Source organism: Trachypithecus francoisi, unplaced genomic scaffold, assembly GCF_009764315.1.
Source record: "Trachypithecus francoisi isolate TF-2019V2 unplaced genomic scaffold, Tfra_2.0 Lachesis_group18, whole genome shotgun sequence".
Lineage (NCBI taxonomy): Eukaryota > Metazoa > Chordata > Mammalia > Primates > Cercopithecidae > Trachypithecus > Trachypithecus francoisi.
Genome location: NW_022681463.1, coordinates 19,537,470 through 19,564,202, shown reverse-complemented (window position 1 = coordinate 19,564,202; position 26,733 = coordinate 19,537,470). Strand labels below are relative to the sequence as shown.

At 39.1% G+C, this 26,733-nt stretch overlaps 1 protein-coding gene across 2 annotated transcripts in view; it reads left to right on the top strand.

Moving 5' to 3' along the window:
• Positions 1 to 25,690, top strand: part of DNAJC3 (DnaJ heat shock protein family (Hsp40) member C3) — a 112,102-nt gene extending 86,412 nt beyond the window's left edge. For both annotated transcript variants that reach the window (XM_033177412.1, XM_033177413.1), the window contains exons 10-12: positions 16,913 to 17,045; positions 17,920 to 18,068; positions 21,630 to 25,690. In XM_033177412.1, the coding sequence (XP_033033303.1) occupies positions 16,913 to 17,045; positions 17,920 to 18,068; positions 21,630 to 21,787 (440 nt within the window). In that variant the 3' untranslated portion in view covers positions 21,788 to 25,690. The remainder of the gene's footprint in view (positions 1 to 16,912; positions 17,046 to 17,919; positions 18,069 to 21,629) is intronic.
• Positions 25,691 to 26,733: the final 1,043 nt, after the last annotated feature.

The window sequence follows — 26,733 nt, the reverse complement described above, 5'->3', positions numbered from 1 at the left end:
GGGGTATGGCATGTAGGTTGATGAAGTCCTTTGGCTGTACATTTCCTGAACTGTAAAGTCATGCTTGCAGTTTTTATTCACATTCAGGCCTCTTAGCCACAGCTGCAGACTTCTCATTTCTTTTGAAAAGTGTGTGGTTACAAGGAACACTACATAGCTACCTGCTAGTTTGGGATTAGCACATTTGCTGACCATATCAGTTGAGTAAAACATTGTACTCCCTCTGGTGCCAACTCTGTGAACCCATGAGCGTAATATGTAGGTGAGGAAGTAGGAAACTATTACAATAGTCAAACAATATTATTCAGAAAAAGACATAAGATGGATTTCCAAATTATGAAAAGCTTAAAGTGTTGGAAGTAAAAAGTGCTAAGGAAAAAAAGATAAAAAAAGGTCACTGCAGGTGCAGGGCTGGGACAGATGCTTAGAAAGCTGTGGAGGGGTCCTTTGCCCTCTCCCAACAGTGACAAGACACATTTGATTTAGTGCGGAGTGTAGGTTTGGATAGAGAAACCTGTATGAAACAGTCATAGATATGTTATCATTTTGGCTTTTTGTTAATTGACAAGACTGTAATTTCCTATGACTAGTGAGTGTGATCTCAAGTATGCTTCTTTAAGAAAGGAAAAAAAAAAAAAACCCAAGATTTTTCATCATCTTAAATCGAAACAGACTAAGTATATGAACGAAGGCCTGTATTTGTATCTGCCTACTCCAGTGCTTTGAATAGAGTTGATGATCTTTCTTAACTGTTGATAAAGTACAGCATAAGATTAAAAACTCATAATTCAACAGAACTGCAATTATTTTATTTGTGTTTTACTGTTAGCACTTTTATCTCTTTTCCCCTATAAAAATGTTAACAGTCCCTCATGTATAATAGATGCTAAAAATAAAGTCAACAAAACAGATGTACAGAGCATAGTTAGTGTATCAGATTCAGTTAGTGTGCAGAACAAATTTTGGCCCCTGTGTATAGAATTAAACATAGTATCTCTCTTCATTGTTTAAATTGGCCTAAAATATAATGGCTAGACTTGCCCTCAGATTTGATGTTAGAATGTGATCTACTGTAGGAAGTAGTTACCTCAGTGGGAGAAGCTGACTTTAAATTGTTCAGCCCTCTTCACTGAGCTCACAGCTCTCATACACTTCTGGGCTCATAATGAGGCTGTATCCTAAGGTTCTTAGGTATAAGATCTTTCCCTTTGTTGTCTTAAGGATGAATATGCATAAAACATAGTGGTGGGAAACTTTTTATCTTCATTATTTATATTATGACAGTCTCACAGCAGGTAAACACTCCACCCAACATTTTGTTATGAGAAATTTCAAATAAAGAGAAAAGTTGAAATAATTTCACAATGAACACCCATGTCCTCACCATAGATACTGAAATTAACAGTTTACAATGCCTTATCGCATGTATCTGTCTCTCTAGCCCTCCATTTATCCATCAGTTCATGTTTTTATTATGCATTTAAAAAAAGGTATTTGGTTTACTTTTCCCCCAAATACTTCAACTTGTGTATCATTAACTTGAATTTGTTTACCGTCCTCCATTTTTTTCTTTCTTTAGCGATAATTTTAGATACAGTAAAATGCACAAGTCTTAGGGATACCATTCCTAAGGTCTGATAGCCATGCGACATGTTAAAGCAAGAAATCATTCATGATACTTGTTAAAGACACTCAGTCAGACTTTATTCAAGGGGGACTATGGTGCAGGTAGAGGGGTCACTGCAGTGGGGTCTTGTACTGGGGAGACAGATTGGGTTTGACTCTGACTCCAGCAAGGACAAATGGGGATTTATAGCCAAGGAGCAGAGTTGGGGTCCAGTGGGTGGGATTCTTGCTAGTTAAGGTCAACAGACTATGTGTTGAAGGCAGGCCAGGGTCATATGGAGAGTGGAGGGTGAGAAGTGTGACAGATACTGGTGGGGAGGGGTTTCCCTACACTGATTTAGCAGGATTCTTGCTCAAGCTGTATTCCACAGGAACAGAGAGGGAAGTCTAGGGTCTGGATCTGGTCAGAAAGAGGACTCAGAGGAGCTGATCAAATTTCTGGTCAGAGGAGACAATCTTTGTTTAACCCAACTCCTGTCAAGATATAGGACATTATATTACCCTCTTGTCTCTTACCAGTCAGTCCCCATCCCATCCCCCACAGGCAACTCTGTTCTGATTTTCTCCATCATGGATTAGCTTGGCCAATTCCAGATCTTCATATAAATACAGCCATGTATAGTATATCCTCTTTTGTATAAAGCTTCATTCTTTCAGCATATTTTTGAGATTTATTTATGTTATTACATGCTTTGGTAGTTTATTCTTTTTTATTGATCAAGAGCAGAAGTTGGCAAACTTTTCCTATAAAGAGCCAAATAGTAGAGACCCTGCGCACCATGTGGTGTCTGTTGCAACTACTCAGCTCTGCCATTGCAGTGCAAATGTGACCATAGATAATATGCAAATGTGACTATAGATAATATGCAAATGAATAGGCATGGTTGTGTTCCAGTAAAACTTCATTTTGAAAAACAGGTGGTGGGCTGGTAGCACTGTTACCACTTTTCCACTATAAAAAAGCAAAAAAGTATTCAGTATTTCACCAATAATCCTATCCTTGATGAAGGATATTTCATTTCATGCATATATCACACTTTACCTACTGTCATATTACCAGACACTTCAGCTGACTTTTTTAGTTATTAAAAAAAAGCTGCTACGAACATTATTCTAACGGGCTTTTTTTAGACGTATGTTTTTGTTTATCTGCAAGCGGAGTTGCTGTCATAGTGTAAGGTGCGTGCTCAGTTTTAAAAGAAACTGCCAGACTCTTTCTAAGGTAATGTATAATTTATACTCCTACAATAAAGTACAAGAGTTCCAGTTGCTCCACCTCCTTGCAAAGATTTTGTGTTGTCACTCTTTGTAGTTTTATCCATTTCGGTGTGTGTTAGTATCGATTGTGGTTTTAATGTGTGTTTCCTTGTTGACTAGGGTTGTTGAATAATTTCATGTGTTGTTTCTGTGTTTCAATATCTTACTTTGTGAAGTAAGCATTCTCTACATGCTTACCCATTTAAAAATATTTGCTGTTTCGTTTTGTTACAGAGTTGAACTTATTTATATATTTATGTTTTCCCCTTTATTCCATTAATGTGGTAAATTAAACTGACATTTCTAAAGTTAAGTCAACCTTTAATTATTGGGACAAACTCTTCTTGGACAGGGATTTAGATATTGCTGGATTTGATTTGCTAACATTTTAAGAAGTATGCATCTGTGTTCATGAGGGATAATTGTTCTGTAACTTTTTTTGGTAATGTCTTTGTCAGAGTTTAGTGTTAAGGGTGTACTGGACTCAACTGGTTCAAAATTGTTCCTTCCTCCTCTATTTTCTGAAAGTCATATAAGATTGGTATCGTCTTTTCTTTAAAGTTTGAGAGAATTCACCAGTAAAACCATCTTGGTCTTGGAAGTCGTTTTTGATTTTTTTTTTTTTGGTAGGATGGTTTTTGATGACAAATTTAGCTTTTTTAAATTTTGTTTTTGCTTTTTTTGAGACAAGGTCTTGCTGTGTCACCCAGGCTGGAATGTAGTGGCACAGTTATGACTCACTGCAGCCTTGACCTCCCAGGCTCAAGTGATCCTCCCACCTCAGCCTCCCGAGTTGCTGGGACTACAGGTGCATCCCACCACACCTGGCTAGTTTTTGTATTTTTTGTAGAGATGGTGTTTTGCTATGCTGCCCAGGCTAGTCTCAAACTCCTGGGATCAAGTGATCTGCCCATCTTGGCCTCCCAAAGTGCTGGGACTACAGGCATTAGTCACTGCAACTGGCCTTACTTAGTATTATTCAGTATAAGGTTATTAATATTTTCTGTTTCATCTGTGTTAGTTTTTATAAGTTACATCTTCTAAGGAATGTTTCCATTTCTTGACATTGCTGAATTTGTTGGCATGAAGTTCATAATATCTTATTATTTAATGTCTATAAGATCTGTAAGATGATTCCTGCTTTGTTTGTAATATTAATAATTTGTATTTTCTTTTTTCCTGTTGATCATTGTAGACAGAGTTTGGTCAGTTTTGTTGATCTTTTTAAGGAACCAACTTCGGGATTTGTTAATGGTTTCTATGGTTTTTCTTTATTACTTTATCGATTTCTGCTCTTTAGTTCCTTAGACTGACTTTGGTTGTACTTTGTGCTTTTGCTAGAACGTTCATTGATTTTAGGCCTTTCTTTCTTTTTAAATATAAGCATTTAAAGTTGCACCTTTCACATTTTGTTTTACTTTCATTATAACTTGGCTTGAAGTGTATGGTAATTTCCCTTCTGACTTCTGTGATGCATGGATTATGTATAGGTGTTCTAATTTTCAAATACTTGATGGTTTCTTAGGTACTTTATTATTTATTTTGAATTTAATTCCGTTGTGGTCAGAGAACATGCTAGGTGTGATGTCCTTCCTTTTAAATTTATTTAGGCTTGTTTTGTGGTCCAGCATGGTATCTACCTTGATATATTCTATGTACACTTGAAAATAAGGTGTATTCTGCAATTGCTGGGTGTAATATTTGTTAGTTTTTCCATCAGGTATGAGGTGAGAGTTGTTAAGATCTTTATCTGTTGTGGAAATTGTGAACTTTCCTGTTTCTCTTTAATATTGTCAATATTTCCTTCATGCATTTTGAAGTTCTGCTATTAGCCTGCATGTTTATGACTGTCAAGTGTTCTCCTGATAAATTTTTACTTTTATTCTTACCCGGTGTTCCTGTCTATCACTGGCAATACTCTTTTTCTTGAATGATTTTATATGAAATTAATAGAATCGCCTCTGCCTTCTTGATCTTATTGCTTGCATGGTGTGTCTGTCTTCATCCATTTACTTTCAATGTCTTTGTGCCTTTATAAGTGTGTCTCTTATAGACATCATGTAGTTGGAACTTGCTTTGTTTCTATCAGTTTTGATAATTATAATCTCTTTGGTTTGAAGTGTTTACTTGATCTGTATTAATGTGATTATTGATATGGTTGTATGTAGGTCCACAATTTTACTGTTGTTTTCTTTTTGTCCTTTTGTTTTTGAGTTTTTGTTCCTCTGTTTCTGTTGTCATGTAGATGATTTGAATATTTCTAGTATCCCCTCTGGAGCGCAGCAGTTTTTCACAGGCGTGATTATATTGCATTGTAGCCTTAAACTCCTGACCTCAAGCCGTACTCCTGCCTCAGCCTCCCAAGTAGCTGGGACTATAGGTGCATGTCCTGCACCTGACTGTAACCACTTTTTAAATAAATTTCTAATATTAGTTTAATAGCTTCTAATTACTAGCTACCACTATAACTGAAATTAAAATATGTCTTCCTCTAGCTCTTGATTTATCAATTTTAGGCAGTATCCCTTGTCTGCCTGTTACAGAAGAGGAAGAACTGAGTAGACCTCACTAGTTCCTTCTGTTCTTTCTCACCTTCAATTTTAGTTGAGTATTTGATCTTTTGGTTATATTTACATCTTTAATGTAATATAAATACATTTCAATATACCCAAGTTTCTTTCTTGCTCTGTCACCTTTAGATAGCATCTCAATTGTATACTACTGATAATAAGGAAATTAGTATATTTCCATCTTATCTTTCAACTACATTTTAAGTATGTGTTAGTATACTTTTATAATGTTTGTAGTATTTAGATTATTTCCTCTAACTATAATTGTGGATAGTAAGGAAATGAAAGCCATTTAGTAGACTAATGTATTGTATAACTGCAGTCTCAAGTCATGCGTTTGAATCCTTAGAAAAGGAGATGTAATCGTTTCACCAACCAGTGTCAGATACATGGAGTCACCTGATCACACACGGCCACACCTTTAGTATGCTTCTCATTTGGCGCAGGATTTTTTGGTAAGCTTCACCCCGAGTTCGAGTTACTGTTTCTCTGCCACAAGAAACCTATGCCTCTGTCTTACTAAGAACATCTTGAGATTTTTAATGACACAATTTGTATGAATGAGATCTGCTCTCTGTGAAGATACTTTTTTTTTTTTTTTTTTTTTACATTTTTTTTCTTTTCACTCTGAAGAGACTCTTTAGCCCTGTAACTCCTGGCTGTGCCTGGCCTGCCGCACATCTTTCGCCCCAGAACTCCTTTCACTGCCTGTCTGGGTTTTTCTGTCTTCTTTTTAAAAATTTAATCATGTCTTCATCTTTCTTGGATTCTTTTTATATTTTGCTTAAAGTGCATCCTCAGAAAGTGATACGAATGTGTCTGATGCCAGAAGGGAATATTGCAGCTTCTCAGAAATTCAGAGGAAAAATGATTTTTAACACAGACTTCTATGTATAGTAAGCTATTAATTAGGGTAAGAATTCAGTGCAATTGTTTGGAAGTTTTCTTTTTTCGGTGTTCTGGAGACACTGGAAGCACCTGTGGTGTAAAAGTTTGGAACAATCTCTGGAAAGACTGCTGCTTTGCTGGGAGGTGACTTAGTGACAGACAGCTTTCTCTGTGAAAATGTTTTGTGTGGGCTTTGCTTTTCCAGTCAATGAAATTCTTTTAAATAGTTTAAGCAAATGTGCATTTATCGATATGACAGATTTACTTAATTCAAAATTCACAAGAGACAAAGTAGGACATTAAATTATAATAAAAGGGTTCATTCATTGAGAATCTATGAATATATCTGACATCAGTTTTCCCAAAAACAAAAAGCAAATATTGACAGAATTGAAGCAAAAAATAGACAGCAGTATAATAATGGCAGGATACTTCAGTATCCCACTTTTAATAATGAGTAATAAAGTAAGATGGAATATTAATAAGGGAACAAAAAACTTGAATGCACCATAAAACAATTACACCTAACAAATGTATACAGACAGCAGAGTACACATTCTTTTCAGTAGCTCATGAAACATTTTCCTAGATAGACCATGTGTGACACCACAAGTCTTAACAAATTTTTTAAAATTGAAATTTTACAGACCATGATTGATGGCCCAAATGGAATAAAAGTAGAAATCAGTAACAGAAGGAAAACTGAAAATTTCACAAAATATGAAAATCAGACACCACACTCTCGAGCATGCTCTTGTTGAAGGGTCGGAAGACATAATATTGTGAAGATGGCCGTGCTGCCCACAGTGACCCACACGTGCAGCGTGCCTTTCAATTCCCAATTTTACTTTTCTGAAAATAGAAAAAAACCCACAAAATTACATGAAATCTCAAGGGACCACGAAAAGTCTGACAATCTTAAAAGAAGAAAAATATTGGAGGCATTACACTTAATAATGTCTGAACACCAAACAAAGCTACAGTAACCAAAGCACTTTGGCATGGGTATAAAGGCAGGACATCAAAGCAATGAAGCAGAATGCAGGACAGATCTCATCTCTTGCATACATGCTCAAGTGAGTTATTTGCACACCATTTATTGAAGCATTATCCACAAAAGCCAATAAGTGAAAGCAGTTTAAACTTCCTTTACCAAATGAGTGGATACATAAAACTTGGAATACAAAAAAATGGAATATTACTCAGCTTTTAAAAGGCAGGAAGTTTTCTAATATCTACCATAAAGACAAATTTTGAGGACATTATGCTAAATTTAATAACCCAGCCACACACAGAAAAATACTGTATGAATCTACTTACATGGAATATCTAAAGTAGTTAACACCCTTAAAAAGAGAAAATAGAATGTTTGTACAGTAAAAACGGTGAATTGAAAAACACCAAAATGTGTGCCCTTTATGAATGTGTAGTCATAGTTGAGAATTGCAGCTATCTAGAATTATTTTTTAGTAATACACTGTGTGTGTTCAGTATTTTTGTGTGAAATTTTTTCTGCCAGTGTATATTCCTGTGTCTCATGTTTTACAATAGGCTATGTCACATTGTGTTGTTTTTATTTATGTATTATGATTTTGTATGCCAATATTCGACTCTGTAAACATTAAGACAGTGTTTGGACAGAAGTCAGATATGGATCAGTCGTACATCTGTTGCCAATATAATTATTTCCGTTTTTGTTTTCCTGTATAACTATTACCCCTATTTTATGACTTGTATATTTGCTTTTTTTTTGGTTGGTGGGCAGTGGTTTTATTTTTAATTGTAAAAAATACATAATGAAATTTATAATCTTTAATATTTTCAATTATATAGTTAAGTATATTGAAATTGTTAGCAACATAGCTCTAGAACATTTTTATTTTTATAAAAGTAATATGCAATACACATGACTCTTAGGCTTTTAAAACTATTTCATTTTGTTAGATCCTTCATTTTTCTCTTCCCCCTTGTCCTCCTCCTCGTTTTGTCTTCATGTCTACGATAGTTTTGATTTGTTCTTATTTTTCTTGAGTCCTGATTGCTCACATTTTTACCTCCTTGTCATCTTCTGGTCTCTTTCCTGAGTTCTGATTCTGCTTTGTGATTGCCCTTAATGGAAGTAATGAGATTAAGTTACATAATTCGTCTATGATGCTTGCCCAGAATTTTCTTTGGTTTTGTTTTTCTGATGGCTATTCAGAAAATAGTATTCTTTGGCTCTGTTTTTCTGATGCATGTTCATTAGATAAGTTTTACATGTTCTTTTCCTGATTTGATTTTTAAATATCTTTTAAGTGATACTATGCCAGTTAAAAAAAAAAATTATTACTCATCATAAAATGAGTTGGAGTTCACTGCCCTGGCTGTCTGTGGTGCTAGTCCTCTGGATGTCAGTTTTGTTTCTTTGTTTTCTGCATGTAAGGCATGCTGGGGCCAGGGCAGCCTTCTTAGTTAACAGTCGCAGTACTCTCTGCTTTCCTGTTTCCACAGACATTCTGCTTCCTGCTAAAATGATTTTGCTGTCTAGCCCTGCCCTCTCTACTTCTCTGCACCAAACTATGGCCAGGAGGTCATCTGCCGCCAGCCCCACTCGCCCCTCTACCCCCTTCCTTTGCTGCACCAAAGGGTGTTTGTTTTGCACTTCAGGATGAGCCCCTCACCTTCAGGGAGCATAGAGTTGCTCTTCTCTGGGATGCGCCGCACAGGCTGTTTCGCTGTTCCCTCTCATTTTATTCTCTTCTTTACCTCTGTCTTGCCCAGTAAGGCCTCTGCTTTATCTCCCCTATGTGCACTCTAGATTTCCTGGCTCTTGTAATATGCAAGGGATACAGTTTGTCACTTCAGGGTGAACCCATACTCCTAGAAGGTATATTTTGTCAGCATTTCTGGGATCTTTTACCATTTGGCTTTCTCACTATTTGCTTCCCCCCTCGTCTTAGGTTCACGGCTGATATTAGCACCTTTTAGCAGCCCTTGTCCAGTTTCTTTGTATTGTTTTGCTGAAAATGGAGTTTGGAGCTGCCCCGTCTGTTTACCTTGTTTCTTTTGTGTACGATGCAGCAGGAGAATGTTGGTGTTCCATGGGGCTTGTTTATATTGGAGGTCGGATGTACTATATTCTTTCTTTTTTTTTTTAATTAATTAATTTATTTTTTTATTATACTTTAAGTTCTAGGGTACATGTGCATGACGTTTATATCATGTATAACTCCCCAATGCAATCCCTCCCTCCTCCCCCCTCCCCATGATAGGCCCCAGTGTGTGATGTTCCCCTTCCCGAGTCCAAGTGATCTCATTGTTCAGTTCCCACCTATGAGTGAGAACATGCGGTGTTTGGTTTTCTCTTCTTGTGATAGTTTGCTAAGAATGATGGTTTCCAGCTGCATCCGTGTCCCTACAAAGGACGCAAACTCATCCTTTTTGATGGCTGCATAGTATTCCATGGTGTATATGTGCCACATTTTCTTAATCCAGTCTGTCACAGATGGACATTGGGTTGATTCCAAGTCTTTGCTATTGTGAATAGTGCCGCAATAAACATACGTGTGCATGTGTCTTTGTAGTAGAGTAATTTATAATCCTTTGGGTATATACCCAGTAGTGGGATGGCTGGGTCATATGGTACATCTAGTTCTAGGTCCTTGAGGAATCGCCATACTGTTTTCCATAATGGTTGAACTAGTTTACAATCCCACCAACAGTGTAAAAGTGTTCCTATTTCTCCACATCCTCTCCAACACCTGTTGTTTCCTGACTTCTTAATGATTGCCATTCTAACTGGTGTGAGATGGTATCTCATTGTGGTTTTGATTTGCATTTCTCTGATGGCGAGTGATGATGAGCATTTTTTCATGTGTCTGTTGGCTGTATGGATGTCTTCTTTTGAGAAATGTCTGTTCATATCCTTTCCCCACTTTTTGATGGGGTTGTTTGTTTTTTCTTGTAGATTTGTTTGAGTTCTTTGTAGATTCTGGATATTAGCCCTTTGTCAGATGAGTAGGTTGCAAAAATTTTCTCCCATTCTGTAGGTTGCCTGTTCACTCTGATGGTAGTTTCTTTAGCTGTGCAAAAGCTCTTTAGTTTAATTAGATCCCATGTGTCAATTTTTGCTTTTGCTGCCATTGCTTTTGGTGTTTTAGACATGAAGTCCTTGCCCATGCCTATGTCCTGAATGGTACTACCTAGATTTTCTTCTAGGGTTTTTATGGTATTAGGGCAATCAGGCAAGAGAAAGAAATCAAGGGTATCCAGTTAGGAAAAGAAGAAGTCAAATTGTCCCTGTTTGCAGATGACATGATTGTATATTTAGAAAACCCCATTGTCTCAGCCCAAAATCTCCTTAACCTGATAAGCAACTTCAGCAAAGTCTCAGGATACAAAATTAATGTGCAAAAATCGCAAGCATTCTTATACACCAGTAACAGACAAGCAGAGAGCCAAATCAGGAATGAACTTCCGTTCACAATTGCTTCAAAGAGAATAAAATACCTAGGAATCCAGCTTACAAGGGATGTAAAGGACCTCTTCAAGGAGAACTACAAACCACTGCTCAGTGAAATCAAAGAGGACACAAACAATGGAAGAACATACCATGCTCATGGATAGGAAGAATCAATATCGTGAAAATGGCCATACTGCCCAAGGTTATTTATAGATTCAATGCCATCCCCATCAAGCTACCAATGAGTTTCTTCACAGAATTGGAAAAAACTGCTTTAAAGTTCATATGGAACCAAAAAAGAGCCCGCATTGCCAAGACAATCCTAAGTCAAAAGGACAAAGCTGGAGGCGTCACGCTACCTGACTTCAAACTATACTACAAGGCTACAGTAACCAAAACAGCATGGTACTGGTACCACAACAGAGATATAGACCAATGGAACAGAACAGAGTCCTCAGAAATAATACCACACATCTACAGCCATCTGATCTTTGACAAACCTGAGAGAAACAAGAAATGGGGAAAGGATTCCCTATTTAATAAATGGTGCTGGGAAAATTGGCTAGCCATAAGTAGAAAGCTGAAACTGGATCCTTTCCTTACCCCTTATACGAAAATTAATTCAAGATGGATTAGAGACTTAAATGTTAGACCTAATACCATAAAAACACTATATTCTTTCAAAGGATCTCTTTGCATTGAGAGTAGACTTTTAGGGGAATCGGGTGGAAGCTGGGAACACCTGTTGGGAAACTGTTTTAATGATTCAGGTGAATGGTGGCCCGTGTCACAGTGCTAACTATGGAAATGCTGAGAAGTGGTTAAACTATGGCTATATTGTGAAGGAAAGCTGATTTGGAACTTGCTAATGGATTGGCAGTGTGAGAGAGGGAATCACTTGTAGCCATGTGCACCTGTCTTTCAAATGCTGGTATGTGCTGGGGAGCTCAGGGCAGGCCGTAAGTGAATAGGACCTGTTCACTGGAGAACGTCCCTGGTGGCACTTGCCCAGCTGCCCTGGTGAGCCCTGCTTCACTCATTTAACTGATCAGAGGGTCAGTAAAATGATCTATTTAACTTTGGTTTTCTGGGTGGGACCACTGTTTGTTCCAGGTTTGTTGTAGAGGTGTGCGTGCCCTACAGGGGCCCTCCACAGGCACACCTTTCACTCTGCTTATAGTAGGGGTTAATGCTGCAGCTCCATATACAGGGGCCAGAGCCGGCCCAGCCATCCCGTAGTCATCTCACGGACTATCCTGACAGTTGCCTTATAGCTACTTCTGCTTGCCAAACTGAGGGTCCTTGGCCAAAGATAATGGCTTCCAGATCTGCCAGGGCCTCTTATAGTGTGTGCTTACATTATGGTTCTCTCTACTTAGGTTTATTACTAATGTGCTCCCACTTCCTATCTTCCAGAAATTTATCAAAGTTGCTGGTCTGCTGTTGTCTTCAGTGCTGCTATGGTTATATTACTTTTCGTCATTTTGGTGGCAAGGAGGGTAGGCAAATGTGTGTGCTTACGTCTCCCATCCTAAGCTAGTGATTTGCATTGCTCCTTAGGAATGTGAAGGGAATATAGAAGAAAAGTAATTTGTGATAGATAAGATTTTTTAGATTCAGAGGTTAGAAAATGAATTGGCTAATATGTAACATGGTATTCTTTATCTAGGGCTGACATATGTCTGGCTTATTCTACTTTTCATAGCTGTTCAGTTATGGTGATGGGATAAACATTGGATGGGTGTGTGTGTGTGTGTGTGTGTTTTTATACTTTAAGTGCTGGGATACATGTGCAGAATGTACAGGTTTGTTACATAGGTATACACATGGCATGCTGATTTGCTACACCCATCAACCCATCATCTACATTAGGTATTTCTCCTAATGCTATCCCTCCCCCAGCCCCCCACGTCCCCACAGGCCCCAGTGTGTGATGTGCCCGTCCCTGTGTCCACATGTTCTCATTGTTCAACTCACACTTATGCGTGAGAACATGCGGCGTTTGGTTTTCTGTTCCTGTGTTAGTTTCCAGCTTCATCCATGTCCCAGCGAAGAACATGAACTCATCCTTTTTTATGGCTGCATGGTATTCCATGGTATATATGTGCCACGTTTTCTTTATCCAGTCTATCATTGATGGACATTTGGGTTGGTTCCAAGTCTTTGCTATTGTGAACAGCGCTGCAATAAACATACATGTGCATATGTCTTTATACTAGAATGATTTATAATCCTTTGGGTATGTACCCAGTAATGAGATTGCAGGGTCAAATGGTAATTCTAGTTCTAGATCCTTGATGAATCACCACACTGTCTTCCACAATGGTTGAACTAATTTACTCTCCCACCAACAGTGTAAAAGTGTTCCTATGGCCGGGCGTGGTGGCTCAAGCCTGTAATCCCAGCACTTTGGGAGGCCGAGACGGGCGGATCACGAGGTCAGGAGATCGAGACCATCCTGGCTAACACGGTGAAACCCTGTCTCTACTAAAAAAAAAATACAAAAAACTAGCCGGGCGAGGTGGCGGGCGCCTGTAGTCCCAGCTACTCTGGAGGCTGAGGCAGGAGAATGGCGTGAACCCGGAGGCGGAGCTTGCAGTGAGCTGAGATCCGCCACTGCACTCCAGCCTGGGTGACAGGGCGAGACTCTGTCTCAAAAAAAAAAAAAAAAAAGTGTTCCTATTTCTCCACATCCTCTCCAGCATCTGTTGTTTCCTGACTTTTTAATGATCACCATTCTAACTGGTGTGAGATGGTATCTTATTGTGGTTTTGATTTGCATTTCTCTAATGACCAGTGATGATGAGTTTTCTTTCATATGTCTGTTGGCTGCATAAATGTCTTCTTTTGAGAAATGTCTGTTCATACTCTTTGCCCACTTCTTGATAGGGTTGTTTTCTTATAAATTCATTTAAGTTCCCTATAGATTCTGGATGTTAGCCCTTTGTCAGATGGTTGCCTGTTCACTCTGATGATAGTTTCTTTTGCTGTGCAGAAGCTCTTTAGTTTAATTAGATCCCATTTGTCAATTTTGGCTTTTGTTGCCATTGTTTTTGGTGTTTTAGTCATGAAGTCTTTGCCCATGCCTATGTCCTGAATGGTATTGCCTAGGTTTTCTTCTATGGTTTTTATGGTTTTATGTCTTACATTTAAGTCTTTAATCCACCTTGAGTTAATTTTTGTATAATGTGTAGGGGTCCAGTTTCAGTTTTCCGCATATGGCTAGCCAGTTTTCCCAACACCATTTATGAAATAGGGAGTCCTTTCCCCATTGCTTGTTTTTGTCTATTGTTTTTTTTTTTTTCTTAGATTGTCTCTTAGATTGTAGAGTCTGAGAAAGTGTAATTTAAAATGGTCTGTCTAGTTATATCTGTGGGAAGCCTTACATCATCCATACTTAGGTTTCTAATTAGTTATCTGCAATTATGTGAATATAGGAAACAACCTGTAATTTTACATTTTTGTCTTATATTGGGAAAATGTGTTCACCTTATATTCTAACACAAATACGATACAAAAGACTGCTTTAGGGAGATACCCTGAACGTGTAAGAATGAAAACGTGTTTTAAATGTAGAGTCTGCACAAGTAGCAAAATTGTGTGTATCCTGAAACATTTTCCTGTTGTATTCCTTCAAGGTCTGTTTCCTTACTAAGCTGTGTTGTGCTATGGGTGTTAATTGTAAAGTTAAACCTTACTACTATTTATGATGGTTTTGTTTTTATACTAAATTGGGAGAAGTTTTTTACGTCTCGTGGGTTGGGCCTTAGTAACACTTAGTTTAATGATGCACTGATGCGAGAATTCACTTTAGGATAAAAGATGGAGGGTCCCCTTCCCCAGTGCCACAGGGCCAAAGGTGGCGGCGGTTCGTTTTTCTATGCAGTGTGTAGCCTGTCAAAATGTGTTAGTCGTGTTGTAGGACTCTTTCCTTAGTTCAGCTAAAGACAGGGGGTCCCTTGTCACACAGCCACGAAAAATTCGGCTCACAGACAATTTGAAGAGGACAAGATTTATTGGGTGAAAAGGAAACAGGGACTGTCTACAAGGCCAGAGTCCCAGCTAGTGTGCTTCCCACCTTACAGATGGAATCCCAGGTTCCACCCAGGAAGAGGAGGGAGGGGCCAGGCTCCCCCCCCCCCCCCCCCCGCAAAAGGTGCGAACTTCCCGAGGCTCCACCCCAGTGCAAGTGCGCACTCCTCCCTGCGTGCAGGCCAGATGGAGTTTTTCCGGGAACCCCTTTGCATTTGGCTGTCTCAGTCTTACCCCAATATGTTTCTCATTTTAATCTTTCCAAGGTGCCTTACATTCATTCCCTCTGTGTTCAGATATTGCCAAGATGAGTGTTCAGATGTCTTTTCTCCTAGTGAAATGCATTTTCATAAAAACAAGAATTTGAACCCAGCAATCTATTATTGGAATTATCTATCCAGGGAGAATATTGAGAAAAATTTGAGTGGGGGCTTCCCTAGACCATTCGATTTGGTGATCTGGTAAGAAGATACACAGGACTCAGCATATAGTTGTGCTCAGGGCTTTTGTTCTAGTGAAAAAGCAAAGTCAGCAAAGGGAAAGGTGTAAGGGGAGAATCTGGAGGAAACCAGACAGGAGATTCCAGGACTCCTCTCCCTGTGATGTCACAAAGGACAAGCTTAATTTTTCCAGCAATGAGAAATTCTACAGTATGTGAAATGTTGTCTACCAGGGAAGCTCGTTAGAGACACTGCACCAGAGTTTTTGTTGGGGACTAGTCACTAGACACCGTCTGCCTGGCCTGCACCAAAATCCCAGACTCCCAGAAGGAAAGATGTTTGGCATAAACTATATTTTTCATACAAACAGTTCAGCCATGAGTCATTCCTACCATGGAATGTTGGGAACACTCCTGAAATCTGGCTTCCCAAACATCAGCAGTAAGCCAACCTTGTTAGCAGACTTTTCTAAGGATAGTAGTCTCAGGACTGCTGTGTTGACTCTCTTCTGCATGATATTAGATACCCTTGTATTTTCTAAGCATTTAAAACACTGTGTATTAGCTGGGCGTGGTGGTGCATGCCTGTAGTCCCAGCTACTTCGTGGGCCTGAGGCAGGAGGATGGCTTGTGCCTGGGAGGTCGAAGTTGCAGTGAGCCAAAGTGAGAGAGACCCCATCTCTTAATTTTTTTTTTTTTTAAATACTGTGTAATAAAACAAAAGATGTAATGTGGATAGTCACCAGACTCCCTGTACTGGGACTGTATGTGTTTTGTATTTTGATTGACACTTAGGCTTGTAATAGTGTTAGAGCCTGTGGGTTACTGAGTCATTCAGATTGTGGACAGCTCCTTCTGTTCCCTTTCTTTCTATAATTTTTTTTTTCTAGCTTCCCATTGACCAAACACACCTCCGGATCCCTTTCTAAACTAATTCTTCTGCACTGTTGTCAGTCCATTAACTGACCAGGCAGATTTGCTTTATCAGTGTCTTTGTTACACAGGAAAGAATCACTTCAGTCTTAATGGTGGTAAGATTGCTCTGGATAAAGTGCTGACATTCACGTATTTACCCAGAGGGTATGGAGAGATCATGCGGAAGGGTGGACAAGTAAACAGCAGTACATTTTGTTGAATGAGAATAATAAACTACCTAAACTCAGTTTTAATTATTATGCCTTTTAAACCTTTTTTTTTTTGAGATGGAATCTCGCTTTGTCACCCAGGCTGGAGTACAGAGGCGCGATGTCAGCCACTGCAACCTCTGCCTCCCGGGTTCAAGCGATTCTCCTGCCTCAGCCTCCCGAGTAGCTGGGACTACAGGCATGTGCCACCATGCCTGGCTAATTTTTTTTTTTTTTTTAAGTAAAGATGGGGTTTCACTATGTTGGCCAGGCTGGTTTTGAACTCTTGACTTAGTGATCCACCCCCTTCAGCCTCCCAAAGTGAGGAGATTACAGGCATGAGCCCCCGTGCCCAGCCTCTTTTAAATATTCTTGATCAAAGTTACTAACGGGGTATCACTTAAGGTTTTTGGCAATAATGACCAAAGAGTGAAGGGGTTGGGGGATGATGACTTTAGCATCAATTTTACAGGATAAGAAAAGGCAACAAATTATAATTTGCTTTAACAATATTATCTTAAACATATTTTGACAGCAATTCAGGATTATGAAACTGCTCAGGAACACAATGAAAATGATCAGCAGATTCGAGAAGGTCTAGAGAAAGCACAAAGATTATTGAAACAGTCGCAGAGACGAGATTATTATAAAATCTTGGGAGTAAAAAGGTGAATTATTAATTTAAAATTTACTTTGCTATTTTTAATCAACTGTTTCAAAGCTAATCATTGCTCTTTTTCCTCTCTGATTCATTTTCTTTACTTATGTAATTTCAGTCATATGGATTAAACCCTAATAATCTTTAACATTAGAAAGCTACTTTGAATATTTTATAGGCAAGTTTCTTTGATAGAGACCAATAATGCAACCACAGAGAATTAGTTGGCAACAAAGGTGACACTGTAGCATGAATGGGTCCTAGGCCTAGATTTTTTAAGAAGGGTAAAGGGGTAGGAGTGAGCTTTCTTTTGGTGGGGATGGAGGAGGAGATGGAAAAAGGAAGAAAAAGCCTTCTCTAGACCTAAAAAATAAAGTAGTGCTTTCAGAATTAAGTCTGAAATTAAGATCTACCTTTACATAAAAGTACATACTAAGTACATGATACACCCCCCAGTGGTTCGCTAAGTAAACCATCATCTTTCAAAATTTGGAATCTTTGTGCTTACTATTAAGTAAGCTAATGCAGAAGCATAATTGAAAGTGGTGGTCAGAGTCGTATCTTTTTAATGCCAAGAATTGAATTTTGGTAACTCGGAAATTCAGAAAGTTAAAAAATTCATTGATGTACCTTTTTCAAAAAAGGGAAAATTCTAAAGATCAGGAGTGCTTTATTCTCAGTAATCTTAGTGAGTATCCAGGGAAGCCTGATGTCAGCTTTAATGATCATCCAGAACTGTATGCAGATCTTTGGTCTGTGATACCATTGGAACTATTTTATAGAACCAGTTTGTTAATTGCCAGTGGGATCTTAATCAGCTCTTCTGATTTTTATGATAGTATGTTAGACATTTCTCCACTAATTATTATTTTACCACACCTCAGAAATGCCAAAAAGCAAGAAATCATTAAAGCATACCGAAAATTAGCACTGCAGTGGCACCCAGATAACTTCCAGAATGAAGAAGAAAAGAAAAAAGCTGAGAAAAAGTTCATTGACATAGCAGCTGCTAAAGAAGTCCTCTCTGATCCAGGTATTATTCACTTTTATTCCTTTGACTCATCCTAGAGGTGGTGTTAGAAGCGAGGGTGGAACGCGTGGTGGGTTCTGCATGTGGGGCTGTATAGGCAGTGACGGGTCCTGAGCCCGGTTCCAGACGTCCAGTTGTATGCCTGCCCTCCTCATTCAGCCCTCTTACGCTGCTGTTGCAGGGTACAGTGGAAAGACCATCAAATGTGGAATCAGAGGGCCTGAGTTTGAATCTTTTTCCTACTCAAACAAGTTACCAGAACTTTTTGGTCTCAGTTTTTTTCAATACTGAGCATAAGAGGATCTCTCAGGTTCCCTCTAACCTCAAAGGTCAATGATGAATTTTCTCCACCAAGCTCACAGGAGCTTGATGAGGAAACCAGCTTGCCAGGCTGGATTGCACTGAGTGGGAGAACAGCAGATGTCTGGCCTAGGGCCTGCTTTGCCCCATATCTGTTCACCAGGAATCTTGCCCTGAATCGTATGATCATTGGATCGACAGGCTTATATGTGTGTTCTTTTTTTAAATTTTTATTTTTTGTAGAAATGGGGTGTCACTGTGTTGCCCAGGCTGGTCGTTAACTCCTTGGCTAAAGTGATCTTTCCAACTCAGCTTCCCAAAGTTCTGAGGTTACAGGTGTGAGCCTCTGCACCTGGCCACGTGTGTGCTTTTGCCGTACACTAATATGGCCTGGAAATTTAATAAGAGGGAGACAGGCTAAGCATTGATGTAATATTGGACAGTGCTTTGCTGTTGCCAGAGAGTTTCATGTTAAGCTGACACTGCTTTTTTGTGGCCTTCCATGTCAGTGGGAGCCAAAGCTGTGATCTGAGCTAGACAAATTAAACAAAGAGAGGAAAGTTTTATTTGTCAAATCTTTTTGGAGCACCTACTTATGCAGTGGAATTGAAGGTAAATGATGCTTTGTTTTCAAGTAATTTATAATCCAGTAAAGGAGAAATGTACTTCCCTTATCAAGTAGTATTGGATACATACTGTCCTGTTACTCAGCAAATACTGAGTGGCTGCAACCTGCCTTGAGCAGTTCAATCCTCTTAGTTTGTGCAGTGCACAGAAGTGATAGTGTATCAGACTGGGAGTCAGGATCTTCTTATGGGAGGAGGACTGAGGGGGACTTTGTGCTCAGTTTTAAGGTAGCAGGGAGCCAACCAAGGGGATGAGTGTCCTTGCACAGAGGCATACACTGAGGAAAGAGCTGCAGGTCCTTTTTCTTACCTCTTGTTCTTATGTTCAGGATGAACTATCTTTTCTTTTAAAGACTTTAAAGTTTTTTACTATGCATATATCAAAACACATGTATCATATATTTATGAATATGTTTAGAATCACATGATTATGCCAATCTGAAACTTAATTTTCACTTGAAATAAATCTTGGCTATAGTTTTTTTCTCATTGAAAAATAGTTACCTCATTCTTTGAAATGTGTACAGACCACTCCATTGAATTTTTAAGTAATTACATGATGTGGATATAGCTGAATTCACGTCTCTTTCCGTTCACAGCATCCTTTCTCTGAGGCTATTATCACCCTCTATGCAGAGTTCTCTACTGTTCTAAGTGCTAACACCCTAGATTAATTTTGCCTGTGAGGTATCAAAGATATGGGGCCTGAGTCTAACTGCATTAGCTTTTGCAAAACAAAGCTGAGTTTCAGATCAACTACAATACCCACTTAGTTATTAATACTCAGCATAAAAGCCCTCCATTTTACTGGTGGGTTTCCTCCTTCTAAATGTGTGGTTTCAGATTAACCTCCCAGAATGAACTGGCTTTTCTCTAAGTATCTGAACCGCTAAAGGACAAGTTACTGTGAGAGAGCAAAGTGGGACTTGGGATTATTTTTATATCTGCATTTTTTCTGCATTCTTTATTTTCCATTTATTAAAAAACCTAGCTATATGCTAAGTCTTTTTTATTTTTATAAGTTCAGGGGTCCATGTGCAGGTTTGTTACATAGGTAAATGTGTGTTATGGGGGTTTGTTGTACCGATTATTTCATCACCCAGGTATTAAGTCTAGAACCCATTAGTTATTATTCCTGATCCTCTCCCGCCTCCCATCCTTCACCCTCTAATAGGCCCCAGTGTCTGTTGTTCCCCTTTATGCGTCCATGAGTTCTCATCATTTAGCTCCCACTTGTGAGAATATGTGGTATTTGGTTTTCTGTTCCTGCATTAGTTTGCTAAGGATAGTGGCCTCCAGCTCCATCCATGCCCCTGCAATGACATGATCTCATTTTTTATGGCTGCATAGTATTCCATGGTATACATGTACCACATTTTCTTTATCCAGTCTATCATTGATGGGCCTTTAGGTTGATTCCATGTCTTTTCTATTGTGAACAGAGCTGCAATAAACAGACACGTGCATGTGTCTTTATAATGGAACAATTTATATTCTTTTGGGTGTATACCCAGTAATGAGATTGCTGGGGTGAATGGTATTTCTGTCTTTAAGGAATTGCCACTGTCTTCCACAATGGCTGAATTTACACTCCCACCAATAGCGTATAAGCGTTCCTTTTTCACCACAACCTTGGCAGCATCAGTGATGTTGAGCTTGTTTTCATTATGATGGTTGGCCACATATATGTCTTCTTTTGAGAAGTGTCTGTTCATGTCCTTTGCCCACTTTTTAATGGAGTTATTTTCTTGTACATTTAAGTTCCTCGTAGACCTTTGTCAGTTGCATAGTTTGCAAAAATTTTCTTCCATTCTGTAGGTTGTCTGTTTATTCTGCTGATAGTTTCTTTTGCTGTGCAGAAGCTCTTTAGTTTAATTAGATCTCATTTGTCAATTTTTGCTTTTGTTGCAATTTCACGATGGAAACGCCAAAAGCAATCTTTGCCCATGCCTGTGTCCTGAATAGCATTTGCCCAGGTTGTCTTCCAGGGTTTTCTAATGGCTCTGAGGACAAGAGCTCTGTCTTCCTATCCCTGCAATATTCCTCTCTATTGCCTTCTCCCATGGCTCTGCATTGGTCTCTTTCTGCTCAGAGCTCAGAGGCCCCGCTGTGGGGGCACCAATTGCCTGGGAGGGAAAGGTGAGTCTCCTGGAGTCGTATGTTATGGAGGCCCCTCTCCCCTCATGTCTGAGGAGCCTTAGTGCTGTTTGGATTAAACTGAGTCTCTAGAATGCTCATTAGATGCTTGATGAGGTCATTGCCTTACAGACTTCATTTTGGGGATTAGGGTAGTGAGCTGGCTGTTGCATTGGAAGTGTAGACCTTTGGAAGTTTCTTTTTCTTGAATTATTTTTTTCCAAATAATTTCACTGGGTAGTTAGTTACCAAGCTTGGGTAGCTTCTTCTGGAGTGAGATTTAGGGGCCTGAACCTCATCCTCTCTGTGGTGAATTGCTCTAGTCTGTTTCTTCTGAGTGGGAATGGGAGAGCCTGGATTTGAATGTCAGGCACAACTCTCGATAACTGAAAAGTAAGTAGCTCCTCAAGCCCATCCACCCTCCTTTGCCCAAAAAAAAACATTCCCCCTGCCCCTATACTTTAGATATTATCTGGTTCTTAATTTTCTGATTTCTTTCTAGAAATGAGAAAGAAGTTTGACGACGGAGAAGACCCCTTGGATGCAGAGAGTCAGCAAGGAGGTGGCGGCAACCCCTTCCACAGAAGCTGGAACTCATGGCAAGGGTTCAATCCCTTCAGCTCAGGCGGACCATTTCGATTTAAATTCCACTTCAATTAAACCAACTGTTTTTCTGCTCTTCTTAATTTTTTTAAAGATTAAAAACAAAGAAATCTTCCTCCGGGACCCTAATGAAAAAAAAATTCAAATCTTTCAGTTTGTCCATGACCAAAGAGTTGCTTTAATAGGAAAAAATGTGTCCTTATCCCTGTTAGATTTATGGTTAATGGGTTTGCAACGGCAGGGAGGCAAGGAATGGTTCTATTTCTGACAGAGCAGCCTGCATCTGTTTTATGCTGTCTGGAGGAAGTGGCCTGAGGCAGGCTCACCTGTGGACGTGCTCACGTATTCTGTATTTTTCTACACTGGAGTTGAGATTCTTCTCTTCACAGCCTTGCAGAGTAAGTCAGTGCCTACAAATGTAAGAAGGAGCTGTAATCTTCATGAGAATGGTTAGTGTTCTTAAAGAGAACATGAACGTTTTTGAGCTGTGCTTCGATGTGATCTAGTCACTTGTGAGTAGCTGTGAAATCTTTAGTGTGCATGTGTTTACACCTCTGTGGTCTGTCAACATGGCTGTCACTGAAGAAGGAGCAAGAGACCATCTTTTAGGAACCCTGCCACCAAATGATAATATATCCAGGCTTAGACTTTGGATTAATGTTAAATGTACATTTTTTTTTTTTTTTTGGTTCAGTACCTGAAGAATACTGAAACTTGAATCTATAAATTCCTATGGACCTTTTTAATATTAAACACAACAAGTTAAAAGTTATAGGTAAAATAGGTTCAGATAAAATAGTGGTGGTATTTAAAATAATACTGCTGAAGTGCAGATTGAAATACTTTTAAACAACTGAAGTTCTGAGTTTTTATAGAGAATTTCATGTAACAAGACTGGCTTAGAAACATAAAGTTACACAGTCAACATAAAGAAATACAGAATGCCATGGTTCCCACTTTTAAGTAAAGACTGTGGGCAGCTTCTCCTTCTCTTATACCAAGGCTTGACCTTATCTTAAAGGTCTGTGGTGCCTCCCACATGGGACTTGTCTGCTGGTATGTGTTAAACAGTAGGCCTGCCCTGCTACCAGATCTTGATGCCTCTGATGTTCTCCTGCCTACAAGAAAATACAGGCTTCCAAGTTTAGTCAGGTCTGGCTATATTTCCACTGTTGTTTCATTTAATAAGATGGCATCTCCTCTTGAGATATGTTCTTCTTACCTTTTAAGAAGATACTATTTAAGAAGTGAACTATTCAGTCTTTGTATACTGAATGCTTTTTCCCTAAAAAAATGTTACTTTACTTTAATCAAGAATATTGAAAATTTATGGAACTCTTGATGCTGCATTTGAAAGCTGAGGGAATTACTTTAGATAGGAATTGCTACCTTTATTCTGGAAAGGTTTTGTTTCTGCCTCAAAGCATTTTGAAGTGTTTTAACCATTAAAGGGTCTAATTTTTTTAATGAAATCAAGCATTTTAATTCACTGTGGGAGGCATCCTGACCACAGACATCCATAACAGCAAAGCACAAACCGTTTTCCTCTGTAGTCATATCCTGAAACATATGTGGACAAACTTTTAACTGGGAGACAAAAACCACATAGTTGAATTGAGCAAAACATTTAAGTGCTTTCTGCATCTGTTTAGGAGTCTATTTCTTACCAATAAACTTCACAATGCATTTGGAAAACTAATGAACACCTTGCAGCTTTCATTTTGCTTCAAAGTTTCAATTCAAGCCAGTGTAAAAATAATTTCCAAGGCATTTCTATTATTTAGTAATCTCACTAGTGGCTATGTCAGCAACATCTTTTTCAGTCTCGTTCCTTTTGTATATGTCACTGACCTCTTTGAAATATAGTGATGGCTTTTACCTACTTTGAAAAGAATTTTTATATAGAATCAGAAAAAAAGGAAATATCAAATCACTTGCCCTTCCACTTGGAGAGCACGACAGTTGCCAACAACAAGGGGTCCAGGGCCGCACAGGAGATGTGTCCAGGGCCTGGCCACCTCCCACCCGCTGCCCAGAGGCTTGTTTGCATTTTCATTTTTTCTCCGCTTGTAACAACCATAGTTTCAGTTCCTAAATTCTGATCATGGATTTAGCTTAGTCATCTTAACTGATGTGCAGAGTTACTTGCCTGTTGTCAGTGAAGAGAGAGAAGCAGCTCTGGTGCCACATGCCAGTGCCATGGAGGGAAATGAATTCTCTGCAATCTGTTGTTTTGCTGATACATGACGAAAGTCACAACTGTTGAGTTTCAGCCTTGATGGCCATTGGCAATTTTCTGGTCTCCACCCAAATGGAAAGACAGTCACTCCCTGCTTCCCCTAAACTGTGACTGAGCAGCAGCCTGGATGTGTAAAGAGCTAGTCATTCGCCTTGCCTGACTGTAGGCTATCATTAGCCATTGTAAAACCGTACTACTTTCACTTTCCCTTGGGGACTGCAGGTGCCAGGTACACTTTTTTCTTTTTTTTTTTGAGACAAGAGTCTTGCTCTGTTGCCCAGGCTGGAGTGCAGGGACGCCTCCCGGGTTCAAGTGATTCTCCTGCCTTAGCCTCCAAGTAGCTGGGACTACAGGCATGCACCACCATGCCTAATTTTTGTATTTTTAGTAGAAACGGGGTTTCACTGTGTTAGCCAGGATGGTCTTGATCTCTTGACCTCGTGATCTGCCCACCTTGGCCTCCCAAAGTGCTGGGATTAAAGGCATGAGCCACCGCGCCCGGCCATCAGGTAACCTTTATGGCTCTTTCAGGAAAAGTGAAATCAGAGAGGGGTACCCTAGCCATAGCTCTGTTATATTCTGCTCTTCTTTCCTTTTTGGTGAGCTCCATGGGTGGAGTTAACAGTGGTCTGTACTTCGTGGATATTTTTCGCAGCAGGAAGTATTAGACACATCAGTCTAGAAGTACTGTGAAAAGTTCCAAAACGGGAGACGAAATTTAATCCATTCCTCAGTTCTGAAAGTTTGTGCTTTCTTACCATGAATAGATGAAAACTTGAAAAAAATCTTGACAGCTTACTAATGTGAATCGGATGTAACATACTACTAATTCTACAATGTCTTTAGTGAGTATTAAAAATCTTTTTTAAAATTTGGTATGAAAACAAATTTTTGTTGCCCTGATGATGGAATTTTAAAACTACTCATAGTTTAGGAGAAAACATAACTGTAAAAAAGGTAGCCAATAAAACCACAATTTGAAATTGATACCATTTTCTACTCACCGTGGATGATGAAAAATGTCACCTTTAAATGGATCAGAAGTTGTCTTTGACATTTACCATGAAAAAACTACATAAAATGGCTCCCTGGTGAGGTTACAGACACAGGGCCCTGGTGATGGGCATTGCAAAGTTTTCATTGAGCACACGGCAATGGTATAACCTAGAGAAGTTCATGCAACTTTGTTGAATGTAGTTGACTTTTCCAAATTTATAATGGAAGAAGGCAAATGTTAATTTGCCAACAACTAATACCTTTTTCTAAATCAGATCATTCCTTTTTTGTTAGTGGCAGTTTATCCTGTAATTTCAAATGACGTTAAGAAGTGGGATTATTTGGTGTTTTTTCTTTTTGTTTACAGAAGATATCTCATTTGCTGAATGATTTAAGGGTAAAATTAGCCACTGCGTGGCTTTGTGTATAGTAACCGGTTTTGTTGCACTCGTCTGTGGCTGAAACACTTACCTGCAGTGGAAAGCCAAGCAAGGCGGAGGTAAACATTGGAGATGTTTGTGAAAATATTACTCTTACCATGAGGTTTTAGTTTGTTTTGAATGAGAAAAGACTAAGTAACTTAATCCATCTCAATGTAGTGTTTTAATAAATAAAAAAGGAACCTAATATTTGAAATGGGTCTCAGACATGTCTATAAATATGGGTACTATTTTTATGCCCTTGTATTTTCACATTTAATAAAAATATTTATGGTCATATCAGTATTTCCATGCTTTTGATTCATTTTTGTCCTTGAATATAAAATTCTAAGAAAGTCCACCTTAAGAAAAGTCTATTTCCAACTTTGCTTCATGCAAAATCAGTGACTGAGGTGACAAAACGGCTCTTCCTTTACACAAGCTGACAGGGAAGGTCAGAACACACAAAGCAGAAAGGGCTAAAACCTCTTAACCCTAAAAAGTCCTAGGACAACTGAGGACTTAAAAAGTGGACAGTTCTTCCATTTCAGTACTATGAAAATGTAACACTTAAATTGGCTTTGTCTGAAGATTTTCTTTCATACCCCATTTGTACGTTTCTGTTAAGGTCCTAAGTTGGGAGGGAGGACACTATAGCCTATCTCAAATTTCCAGCTACAAACAGAAGGAACTGTCTTCTCAGTTAATGTATTCTGCATAGCTTAAGATCCAAGGAGAGCTACAATATGTAAATGTATATAGAACTTTTCCAGAAAGCTCAAAGTTTTTTTTTTTTTTTTTTGAGACAGAGTCTCGCTCTGTTGCCCAGGCTAGAGTGCAGTGGCATGATCTCGGCTCACTGCAAGCTCTGCCTCCCGGGTTCAAACAATTCTCTGCCACAGCCTCCCGAGTAGCTGGGATTATAGGCGCCTGCTACCATGCCTGGCTAATTTTTTTGTATTTTTAGTAGAGACAGGGTATCACCATCTTGGCCAGGCTGGTCTTGGATTCCTGACCTCGTGATCCACCTGCCTCGACCTCCCAAAATGCTGGGATTACAGGCGTGAGCCACTGCGCCCGGCCAAAGCTTCCGAATTCTTAATCCTCATGACGTTGTGGCAATATATGAACAGCCAGTCTGAGTCTGAAGATAAACAGCATGAACAGGTGCAGCAGGCATGAGAGCTGCAGGGAAACTGCAAGAAGAAGGGAGATCCAGAGCCTCAGGAGCTCTCACTGAGCAGGCACCAAGCCCACTCCCTCCCTACCCCTAGGCCCAAATCAGTGCTTCATGATCTTTAAGAAAAAAAAAAAAAAAGTCATTTTAATCTTAATGCCAGCTTACAGTT